A 12,334-nucleotide genomic window follows, 5' to 3' on the forward strand; every position below is an offset into this window, starting at 1 on the left:
CGGTTACTCAAAGTTAAACAGTCGATGTTGTGATTCTTGGGCGCTGAAAGCAGCTCCTCTTCCTCTTCTGTGCCTTTCTCGCTCACTTGAAACCTAAAAACCCATTTATGCCGCATTTATAGTTCAAATATTGAACCATGCATTATTACAGAAATGCTATTTTAATAATAATAAAAAAAACCTCCTCATGTTATCATGAATTATTAGTGATGTTCTCTGAAATGTACGTCTTCCTCCAGCTTTCTCTGCACCGCCAGAACCACCCCAACAGTGAGCGTTTCTGTGTAGACGGTGCTCTGACTTTTCTTATGGATAACTTTTGTACTTTTGAGTTCTTAGGATTCAGCAGCAGTGCAGTAGACATGGCCTGTATGTATGTCTCTGTTCTTGTGAACTATCTCAGCTCCATTTGTTTTTCAAACTGCTCGGTGTTGCACCGCGGTCCTCTGTACCGACGCTCTCCATCACAGCATGTGCAGCGCCGGACCTTATGATGCAATAAAGTCTTTGGAGTTCAGACCTGGTTTCTGTCATGACGCAGCAAAAATCAAACGTCAAGTGATTTCATTTTTACATTGTGGAGATTTCAAAACCCATCTAAAATTTAAACTACTTAAGATCATTATGTGATAAAACAGGAATTTAAGAATGTATAAATTACTATTTTTGTGGTTTGAAGTGATTCAAAAGCTTAAAATTTTATCCTAAAATAAGTAAAAAAATCGAGGTTTAAAAAAGTGTTTGTTCTTTTTAATCATGTCAGGAAATTAGTATTAAGGCCACCAAATAAAACAATTTTACAAGATTTAAAGTTGTACATTTATGACTTTTATTCTTGTACATTTGCGAGTTTCTTTCATGTAAATTACAACTTTTAAAATCAGAAATTAACACATTTTTTTCACGCAGAATTACAGCTTTTTATCTTAAACATTTAAGAGTTTTGTCACGTAAATTTAAAACTTATGTCAAATTTACAACTTTAAATCTCAACAATTTTATGATTTGTTACACGTAAATTTACAACTTTAAAACTTATAAATTTACGAGTTTTTTTCATGTAAATGTACAACTTTTAATCTCATAAATTTACAACTTTTTATTTCATAAATGTATTAGTTATTTCAAGGAAATTTTAAACTTACTATCTAATAAATGTTCAAAGTGTTTTCTTGTAAATTTACCGTTTATCTTTTTGTAAATTTACAAGTAAGTCGCAGTTTACTTAATTTTTTTTCTTTGTGAACTGACTCTAATACTCTGTTGTAGAAAAAAGCCTAATCCAAAGAAAAAATGTTTATAACTATAACACTGATTTAAAATTTCAAAAATCCCGGCAGAGAAGAAAAATGTTGATCTCTCTTTGAAGTTGCTGCAGTGATTGTTTTATATTAAATAATACATATAAATATAAACATTTTTAGAAGACTATTTCTTGCCATGCGCTCGGTGACAGTGAAGAGGAATGACTCTTGCTTTGCAGGAACTTGGAATCGTATTGAGATGAACGAAAGCGATCCGTCCGTTAACAGCGAAGCAGCAGCAGCCGTCTCCACGAGAACAGTCTGTCCTGACACTGGGAGGTTGTGGGTTCAATCCCTTCCTGCTGGACTCTCAGCATTAAAGGCTGGAATTTTGGGATTCAAACCATCAAATGGTTCCTGGGTGCACCAGTGTCTGCAGCTCACCGCTCCCCCACAGGAGGGCTCAAACGGAGAAAACAAAGTTAAAAGTAAAGAGATTCAGTTTGTTTCTAAAGCTAATGTCCACAAACAGCATCATCTTAAGTGTCGAGAAACATCAGAACACAAGACTCCAAATAATTCAGTTCAGTTGTGAATTTCAGTAACATCCAACGTAATTGACCATCAGATCACTTTAAATGGTGACACTTTATAATAACTGCTCACTATGAAGCATTAGTTACGTATTAGTTGAGCGTGAGTTAATGAATCATTTATAAAGCCTCACTCCTACTTCATTAAGCATCAGCAAGCAGCTTATTTGTGCTATGATAACAATTAATTCATTATTAAAAAGGATTACTATAATGTGTTTATTAATGGTTAGTTAAGATGTTAATAATAAACAATTAAATATTTAAAATTAAGTATTAAATAATTTACAAACCAGTTATTTAAAGGTTGTTCTTTAAGTTACAAACTGTTACATGATTTGAGAATGTAAATGTATTATTATACAACCACATTTTTAGACATGTACTGGTAATAAATCCTTTATAAACCCATATTTCTGATGAACTCATGTAGTTATAAAACACTTAGTACGTTTTAATTAACTGTTTTTAGACCTATTCTGAAGTGTGGACTGTTAATGCATAATAAAGTCTTTACACAAGAGATGTAAAGGTTTGTTACCTGCTCAAAAAAAGAGCAAATCAAAGGGATACACAACACAAAAGATATGTATCACACTATTGAGACGTCCATCCATCCATCTTCTTGACCGCTTCTTCCCTTTCGGGGTCACGGGGGTGCCGGAGCCTATCCCGGCTACTGATGGGCGAAGGCGGGGTACACCCTGGACAGGTCGCCAGTCCGTCGCAGGGCCTCAATCACACACATTCACTCACACAGACACACCTAGGGGCAATTTAGAGTCACCAATTAACCTATGAAGCATGTTTTTTGGACGGTGGGAGGAAGCCGGAGTCCCCGGTGAAAACCCACGCATGCACGGGGAGAACATGCAAACTCCACACAGAAAGGTCCCAGCCGGGATTTGAACCGGGGCCTTCTCGCTGTGAGGCGAGAGCGCTAACCACTGCGCCACCGTGCAGCCCCTATTGAGACGTAATAAGCTAAACTTGAGACAACAATAACAATAAACATTTCTCCAATAAAATAAATAAAAGTGGATCCGGAGAGTCTAAGTCACAGTGGAGATGAAACTCCATATAAAAGAAGGAAAAATAACAGCAGAATCCCAAAATAAAGAAGACCATCTGAACCAATCTAAACTAGATACTCATTTCTAATTTGTATAATTTTGACAAAATATATTTTAATGTAGAGTAAAATATAGAAAATTATTTAAGGTTTAAGTTGATTTATTTTGGAATAATATTCCTGCCTTTTAATTATTCATATTTATGTTAAAAAGTTACAGTTTTAAAGTTTGTAAAATTGTCATTCTGTTAGCTTTTGGACTATTTGGCATTTACTAAAAATTTTTAAGCTATTTTGGAGTTTAGCTAAACCATTCTGGTTCAATGAAAATGTTACACCAGCTTTCCAGAACCGTACAGTGATGAGTTCAAACGGGCAAAAAGAGTCACAGACGTCCATTTAGATGATCGAAAACGACATCACAAACATCAGACATAGAATGTGGCAGAGTCTGTAACAAACTTTTCATTTCTAACAGGCTCTAGCTACTCCAGGTTTGACCAAAACAACACAGACTCCTCCCACGTTCACCTCCCGTGAACCCGAACACATCAAACTACAGGTTACACCCCAATTTATGCGTGAATAATTCTTGATATGTGTGGGATTTTGGATTTGTGCGCGCATAATTCACTTTATTTGCGTTATTTAGGATTTGTGCTTGCGTATTTTTTATTTTATTTTTTGTCACTCAAATAAACCTTATATGCATACATGAAAAATGTTTAAATAAAAAAAATACCATTTAAACTTGCACAAATTAAAATTACAACAGTTTGAAACTAATTACAAATGCAAATCTTTTAAAATTACGCACAAATCACTTCTTACGCACACACAAAACCTCATTTACACACAAATCTGTGGTGAGACTTCTTTCACATCTCAGAGACTGCAGGACCATTGAGTATAAAAATAGTGGACTTATCGAGCTATGAGGACCCCCCCCCCCCATTGACTGTAAAATAGTTATTTTATTATTTTGATTGTTATTTTTATATACAGTCAATGGTTGGAGACGGTCCAACCTGAGGTGGTCTCATGGCTGTGCTTAGACGAAGCTGAGCTGACCTCCTGACCCCTCACACCAACAAGCAGGAAACCACAAGATATTTTAATAAGATCGTCCATATGTGTGTTGTTGTTTTTTTATCATTATGACTGTTTTATTACTTATTTATTCTATGTAAAGCACTTAGAATTTTCACATCAGCGAAAACGATTCTTTAAATAAAAAACTTATGAAAATTCTTCCTCATGGATTAGTATGTGACACTAAAGGTTCATGATTTTTATCATTTTAAACATACAAAAGTAATAAAACATACAGACAAACATACCTTTTAAGCAACATAAGTACAGTTTAGTTAAATAATGGCTTATTAATGGGATTTTCTGCTCCATCCAGAGTGAAAGTTCAATTAGTTCAGCTTTAATTACAGGAAATCTCATCAGTGTGTCTGAAACGCGCACGATAGATTTAGTGTTTGCATTTTTTTGTTATTCATATCTGCAGAGATCATTGTCATTTGTTTTAGTTTGAGTTTTCAAATTTCTTAAGGATTGTTTTCCATGTTTAGTACAATTATCCTGTTGATAACTTAACGAAAGAGTCCCAGAATTAACGCTAAAATTCGTCTCTTTCCTCCAAAACGTCCCGCGCGCTCTCAGAGGGGACGTCAGGTATTTAGTGCGTCGAGTTGTGGAAACAACTTCTCTAATCCTTTATCATGTGACTCATAGTAATAATCAGTTCATAATGAAGAGAAGCGCAGAGGGACACAGAGCTGCTCCACGCCTGGAAGTCTTCCCCTCACATTCATCTGCGCTCTTTTTGGTAAGTGCCCGCGCGCGCCGGAGCTGTTGTTTATTTTTATCATATATGGGGACAGTAAACGTGTGCCACAGCTCCTCTTTATGAGAGGCAGCTTTATTAAAAACTTTGTTCTAAACAAACAGGAGGAGATGAATCAGTGGGAATTATTAGTAATTATTGTCCATTTGGTCGCTTGTTGTGGCTAAAACGAGGCACGACGCGCGCGGTTAATTGCAGGGTTCAGGACGGTCGAGACTTTCTGTTTATTCAGACATTCAAATGGAAATTAGCTGTGACTCAGAGGCAGGAGAGCTGTGCCATAAAAGCCCACTCTGACCAGCTAGTTGTCCTCGCAGGGCCCGACGGAGGCGATCCTGCTGAGCGGGACGCGCGGACTGATTCCTCGCAGAAGAGTTTTCCGTAGCGGATGATGTCAGTGGTGGGTGCGCAGCCTTTCATCAAGCCGATGCAGTCTTCACCTTCAGTGTCCCCGGGTATCCAGCGGAGACACACGCTTCCCGCCAGCGAAGTCCGGCCTCTCAACACGCAGGATGCCATCAGCGTCTTTGAAATCGAGCGAGAGGGTAAGTGAGCCGCGCCGCGCGTAAATCCGCTCTGAGGCTGGAGAAGTGCCGCGTAAAACCACCTGCGTCACTCCAATTCCACAACTGGATGTCATTCATTTCACTCTTGAGAAAAGACTCTCAGAAAAATGTAATTATGTTGAACTAATTAGGCACTTTTAGCGTGCGTAAAAGCTGTGCCAAATCACCTTTACGCACGGGCTAATCTTGTTCCTGTTCTTTTCTGCCTCCATTAGCGTTTATCTCTGTGTCAGGTGAGTGCCCCCTCCACCTGGACGAGGTGCGTCACTTTCTCACTCTGTGTCCGGAGCTCTCCATGGGCTGGTTCGAGGAGGGCCGGCTGGTGGCGTTCATCATCGGCTCTCTGTGGGATCAAGATCGACTCACCTCGGTAACAGATTCTTTCAAACATGTTTAAAACATTTATATTTATTTGTTAACACCGTGTTCTTCTGAAACTAGGACGCGCTGACCCTTCATAAGCCCTGCGGCTCCACCGTCCACATCCACGTGCTGGCCGTGCACCGCACCTTCAGACAGCAGGGCAAAGGCCCCATCCTGATGTGGCGCTACCTGCAGTACCTCCGCTGCCTTCCCAACGTGCGCCGAGCCATGCTGATGTGTGAGGACTTCCTCATCCCCTTCTACCGCAAGTCGGGCTTCAAGGTGCTGGGCCGCTGCGCCATCACCGTGGCCAACCTGACCTTCACCGAAATGTGGTACCCCATCAGCGGCCACGCCTACATGCGCCGCAACAGCGAGGCCATCCGCTTCCCGGAGCTTCCTCTGACTGTGCCGCTGACAAAGACCGACGAGCAGGTCGACGTTTGACTGGACGGGTCACGTGCTCTCAGTGGGACAGCGGGACGTTCTCCTCCCCTCAGCTGTGAACTCTGTCTCTGTGTTAATAAATAAGAATGTAGAGCTCTCCGTTTACAGTGTAATGTGTAGTCATGTCAGAGGGTTGGCTCAGCTGTTTCCTGCTTAACACCTGTCGGAGCTTCCCGCGCTGCGTGCTGACGTCAGTGAGCGGCTCCTGCAGCTTCATTAGCGGGTTTATGTCTGATAAACGTTGGGGGGATTTAGAGGCTGTGATCGGCGTCTCCACCCCGGCCAGGACACGTCCTCTCAGTTTATTCCTGTTGCAGCAACAAAATGTCAATAAAGTGTTTTCTACTGTTCTGTTTTTTAAGATAAAAGTTCTGTTTTGGGGTTTGTGGCGTCCAGGTGCTCGTGGCTCTCCAGGTCAGCCTGCAGGAACCCTGTGCTCTGCAGCAGCTTTAATCCACCTCACAGTCACCGTCTAATCCACTGGAAGGTGAGCAGCTCGGCTCCTCTGAAGGGCGAACTGCTCCCTCCTGGTCATCATCTCCATGACCCAAAGCGCGGGTGGAGGGAGGCCGTTTGGGGCCCAAAACAAGCATGTTTAACATATTTTTTTTACTTTGATTTATCCCAGATCTACTGGTTTCTTTGAACAATAAAAATACAACAATTTAACTGCGGTGTCTCATTTTTACAAACCAAAGTGCATGTTGTTGTTGTTGTTGTTTGTGACATTGTCTTCATTTTCTAGTATTTTGTTGTGGCTGAAAACAAAATTGAGGTAGAATTTTCAATAGAAATCAGTTATTGCAGCTAAAATTATTATAAATACACTCAAAATGGTCTTTCATTTAAGTATTTAGCGATACATTTAGTTTCAGCAACTTTAAATCTGATATTTTGCACATTTTAAGAAGGAAAATCAGATCAATAAATCAAAATAAGTCAAATGTACTTTTCACTAAAACAATTGAGTTTTAACATTTCACAAATAGCTGAGATTTTAAGCATGTTTGATTACATCTCATCTGTTATTCGTTTTCTCTGATGTTTTAAAGTCCAATATTAGTTTTGCAGAACGCTCAGTCAAGAATACTTTTACGGCTTGGTATTAAAAATGTAAGGAATGAGTTTTATGCTGTGTATGGCAAGCAAAAAGTATCACAAATCACAAGAAAAAACGTAAACAACAACGTCTTCATAATTGTTTTTTTTACGTACGCTTTAAAAGTAGCATAACTTACGCAATCTTGTGTTGCCCAAAGATATGTGTAAAAAGTGACATTTAATCTCATTCAAAGTTACAAATAAGGCAATCAAAAGATATCATGTATATCACCAGGAAAAACATCATAATCAACGATATCTTGGTTATCAAAAACGCTGTTTTCCTCACACATTTGCCATGGCAGCACAGTAGGACCACCAGGGCCCCACCCTGGAGCCAGGCCTGGGGTTGGGGCTCGGAGGCGAGCGCCTGGTGGCCGGGGCTCCTCCCACGGGCCCAGGTGGGTCCAACCTGAAGGAGCGATGTGGGATCACTCCCCAGTGAGCCCACCACCTGCAGTGGAGCTCAGAAGGGGCCGGTGCATTGTGGTTTGGGTGGCAGTAGAAGGCGAGTGCCTCGGCGACCCAAACCCCGGTCATGGAATTTGGCTTTTGGGACATGGAATGTCACCTCTCTGGGAGGGAAGGAGCTTGAGCTGTTGCGAGAGGTTGAGAGATACCGGCTAGATATAGTTGGCCTCACCTCCATGCACAGCCTGGGCTCTGAAACTCAGTCCCTCGAGAGAGGCTGGACTCTCTACCACTCTGGAGTTGCCAATGGTGAGAGGCGACGGGCTGGGGTGGACTTACTTGTGAGCCCCCAGCTCAGCCGCCAGGTATTGGAGTTCGCACCGGTGGACGAGAGGGTTGTGTCCCTTCGCCTTCGGGTGGGGGACAGGTCTCTGACTGTGGTTTCGGCTTACGGGCCAAACAGCAGTTCAGAGTACCCGGCCTTCTTGGTGTCCCTTGAAGGGGTACTGGAAAGTGCCCCAACGGGGGACTCCGTCGTCCTCCTGGGGGACTTCAATGCCCACGTGGGTAATGACAGTGCTACCTGGAGGGGCGTGATTGATTGGAATGGCCTCCCTGACCTGAACCCGAGCCATGTTCGAACACAAAGGTGTCCATCAGTACACCTGGCATCAGGACACCCTAGGTAGGAGATCGATGATCGACTTTGTAGTCATTTCAGGCGATCTCCGGCCGTGTGTTCTGGACACTCGGGTAAAGAGAGGGGCAGAGCTGTCCACTGATCACTACCTGGTGGTGAGTTGGATTCGCTGGCGGGGGAGGAGGCCGGAAAGACTTGGCAGACCTAAACGTACTGTGAGGGTCTGCTGGGAACGTCTGGCTGAGCCCTCTGTCAGGGAGGTCTTTAACTCCCACATCCGGGAAAACTTCAAGCAGGTACCGAGGGAGGTTGGTGACATTGAGTCCGAGTGGACCATGTTCTCCACCTCTATTGTCTGTGCTGCTTTCCGGAGCTGCGGCCGCAAGGTCTCTGGTGCCTCTCGTGGCGGCAACCCCCGAACCCGGTGGTGGACACCGGAAGTAAGGGTTGCCGTCAAGCTGAAGAAGGAGTCCTATCAGGCCTGGCTGGCTTGTGGGACTCCAGAGGCAGCTGACAGGTACCGGCAGTTTAAGCGAGCTGCGGCCCGGGCTGTGTTGGAGGCAAAAACTCGGTCCTGGGAGGAGTTTGGTGAGGCCATGGAGAAGGACTATCGGTTGGCCTCAAAGAGATTCTGGCAAACCATCCGGCGCCTCAGGAGGGGAAAGCAGTTTTCTGCAGGCACCGTTTTCGGTGCAGGTGGGGATCTGCTGACCTCAACTGGGGACATTGTCGGGCGGTGGAAGGAATACTTTGAGGATCTCCTCAACCCTGCTGACACGCCTTCCGTTGAGGAAGCAGAGGCTGAGGACATTGGGGTGGAACTGTCCATCACCCAAGCTGAGGTCACTGAGGTAGTCAAAGAGCTCCTCGGTGGCAAGGCTCCGGGGGTGGATGAGGTTCGCCCTGAGTACCTCAAGTCTCTGGATGTTGTAGGAGTGTCTTGGCTGACACGTCTCTGCAGCATTGCGTGGCAGACAGGAACCGTACCACTGGACTGGCAGACTGGGGTGGTGGTTCCCCTTTTCAAGAAGGGGGACCGGAGGGTGTGTTCCAACTACCGGGGAATCACACTCCTCAGCCTCCCTGGGAAAGTCTATGCCAGGGTACTGGAGAGGAGAGTCCGTCCGATAGTCGAACCTCAGATTCAAGAACAACAGTGCGGTTTCCGTCCTGGTCGTGGAACAGTGGACCAGCTCTACACCCTCTTCAGGGTGCTGGAGGGTTCGTGGGAGTTCGCTCATCCAGTCCATATGTGTTTTGTGGATTTGGAGGAGGCGTTCGACTGCGTTCCCCGTGGTGCCCTGTGGAGGGTGCTCTGGGAGTATGGGGTCCGGGGAGCCTTACTCAGGGCTGTCCGGTCTCTGTACGACCGGAGCAGGAGCTTGGTTTGCATGGCCGGCAGTAAGTCGGACCTGTTTCCGGTGCATGTTGGACTCTGGCAGGGCTGCCCTTTATCACCGGTTCTGTTCATAGTTTTTATGGACAGAATTTCTAGGTGCAGCCAGGGGCCGGAGGGGATCTGGTTTGGGGACCACAGGATTTCCTCTCTGCTCTTTGCAGATGATGTTGTTCTGCTGGCTCCATTGAACCGGGACCTCCAGCATGTATTGGAGCAGTTTGCAGCCGAGTGTCAAGCGGCTAGGATGAGGGTCAGCACCGCTAAGTCTGAGGCCATGGTTCTCGACCTGAGAAAGGTAGTTTGCCCTCTCTCGGTGGGTGGGTGGAGTGCTCCTGCCTCAGGTGGAGGAGTTTAAATATCTTGGGGTCTTGTTCACGAGTGATGGAAAATCAGAACGTGAGATCGACAGGCGAATTGGAGCGGCGTCCGCTATTATGCGGTCGCTGTACCGGTCCGTTGTGGTGAAAAGAGAGCTGAACCAGTACTCACCTATGGTCATGAACTTTGGGTCTTGACCGAAAGAATGAGATCCCGACTACAAGCGGCTGACATGAGTTTTCTTCGGAGGGTGGCTGGGCGCTCCCTTAGAGATCGGGTGAGGGGCTCGGTCACCAGGAGAGAGCTCGGAGTAGAGCCGCTTCTCCTGCGCATCAAGAGGAGTCAGTTGAGGTGGTTCGGGCATCTGATCCGGATGCCTCCTGGACGCCTCCCTGGTGAGGTGTTCCGGGCATGTCCCACTGGGCGGAGGCCCCGGTGAAGACCCAGGACACGCTGGAGAGACTATGTTTCTCGGCTTGCCTGGGAACGCCTCGGGGTCCCCCCAGAAGAGCTGGAGGAAGTGGCCGGGGAGAGGGAAGTCTGGGCATCTTTGCTTAGACTGCTGCCCCTGCGACCCGGTCCCGGATGAAGCGGAAGAAGATGGATGAATGGATGCTTCATCTCATGAGAAGTGTTTTGTGTTCAACCAACTCAGTTTAATTCAATTCAGTTTAATTCAATTCAGTGGAAGTAAAAATGTTACGATAATGAAATCAAATAAAAATTGGTTTGTTGAACTCAATTTTATTTATACCCGAGTACAGCAAAAACACTTTCTTTCTCTGCAGTTCTGAAAAATACAATTAAATGTTTAAGGAAACCCTTTCAAAAGTGTGCCAACTTACAATATACTTTAGATGTAAAACTAATATTTCAAAATAAAAGAAAAAAATAGAAGCACTTCTGCAAAATGAAAATATGTAAACATAAACTGTGGATAAAACTCAGTCCCCACAATACATGAAGATGGATACCCTGACAGTTTAAAAATCAATTTGTAATATATACACTTTTTTTTCAAATATAAAGTGTGGACTTTAAAACCAGTTTTACACTACAAGACTTTAACCAGATCCTGAAATAAGGGGAACAAAAAAGGAGACAAATTTAGATGTCAAAACCTTTGTGATTTGTAGGAACTCAAAAGACCTCACAGCCAATTACCACAATTTAGTTTGGTAGAAAAGGAGTTCTTCAAATGAGTATAACTGACCCTGCTTTAATTAAGTGGATACCTGGGAAAGTACATACAATAATTTAAAGAAGGCAAGACTAAATAAACCAGGGCTGATCTTTCCTGGTCTTCAAGATATACCACACTGACTGTTTTCTAGATCTCCAAGCCCTGCTGGCAGGTGAATCCACATTCAGACTGAAAGAACAAATCTGGTCCAGGTGATCAGCAGCAAGCAGTGCAGGGAGAGCTGGAAAACAAGCAGAATGGTCGATCTCGAGGACCAGGAATCAACAGCCCTGCAGTAAACGGTTTCTATTTATCAATCAACTGATTCCAAGCATTTTGGGTCACAATGGATGACAAGAAGCTTGCCAAGATAACTATGAATCCTTGATAAAGATCAGTCAACCAATCAAGTTGGGAGAAAAATCTTGTAGTGTGCAACATTTGGTTTCCAAGCAGCCTTAAAGTTCAACCTTATTTTAACATTAAAAACTGGATTTCACAAAACAAAGACGATCACATAATACTAAAAAGTTAACTACATTCAAGTTTTTAAATCCATTAATACTGCACATATTATCAAAGTCTTTTTAAATTGAAGCGGTAATACATCCATGAAGTCATTGTCTTCAAATAGTGAGGATCCACTCATGGGCCCGATCCGAATACTCCCCTTCTCCCTCCCCCTTAGCCCTCCCCCTTTGTTTCTCCCTCCGTGCTTCCTCCAAACGGAGGGTGATGAAAAAATAGTGTCTAATATTTTGGACATGACTTTTGTTCGATGACGTCATCAACATCGCCGGTCCGCTAGCATTAGCGCGGAGCTTCCAGCGCTTGAATATACATAACAACAGTGTTTTAAAAATGTTTTAAAATGGTCACACTACAACATAAAGTCACTACTTGCAATCAAATGTAAACTTCTGAGGTTCAGAGAGCACCAAAGTGAAGAAAAGAGCTTCTTAGCGTGACTGGGTTTACATGTGCAATAGTGGACCTTGGAGCCCTCTGTTCGGAGTGTGAAACTTAAAAAGTTATAATAATTCCGGACACGGAAAGTGACCTCCAGTGTCAGGTTCTTCTGAAGAATTCTCAAGAATAAGACAGAGGTTTGAACCAAATGATTACAGCGTCTCATCAAACAA

At 43.8% G+C, this 12,334-nt stretch overlaps 1 protein-coding gene across 1 annotated transcript; it reads left to right on the top strand.

The window, feature by feature from the left end:
- Nucleotides 1-5,081: 5,081 nt before the first annotated feature.
- LOC112146110 (serotonin N-acetyltransferase-like) lies at nt 5,082-6,762 on the top strand. The gene is made up of 3 exons (XM_024271766.2): nt 5,082-5,309; nt 5,546-5,700; nt 5,772-6,762. The coding sequence occupies exons 1-3, from the start codon at nt 5,153-5,155 to the stop codon at nt 6,138-6,140; spliced, it is 681 nt and encodes a 226-aa protein (XP_024127534.1). The 5' UTR covers nt 5,082-5,152; the 3' UTR covers nt 6,141-6,762.
- The last annotated feature ends 5,572 nt before the right edge of the window (nt 6,763-12,334 follow it).

The sequence above is a fragment of the Oryzias melastigma genome, linkage group LG8 (assembly GCF_002922805.2).
Source record: "Oryzias melastigma strain HK-1 linkage group LG8, ASM292280v2, whole genome shotgun sequence".
Lineage (NCBI taxonomy): Eukaryota > Metazoa > Chordata > Actinopteri > Beloniformes > Adrianichthyidae > Oryzias > Oryzias melastigma.

Excerpts from the sequence above, each read along its gene's own strand:
- LOC112146110 (XM_024271766.2), top strand. The coding sequence starts at position 5,153 with ATGATGTCAGTGGTGGGTGCGCAGCCTTTCATCAAGCCGATGCAGTCT. Across the intron at positions 5,310-5,545 it reads CTTTGAAATCGAGCGAGAGG|CGTTTATCTCTGTGTCAGGT; the intron begins GTAAGTGAGCCG and ends TGCCTCCATTAG. Across the intron at positions 5,701-5,771 it reads ATCAAGATCGACTCACCTCG|GACGCGCTGACCCTTCATAA; the intron begins GTAACAGATTCT and ends TTCTGAAACTAG.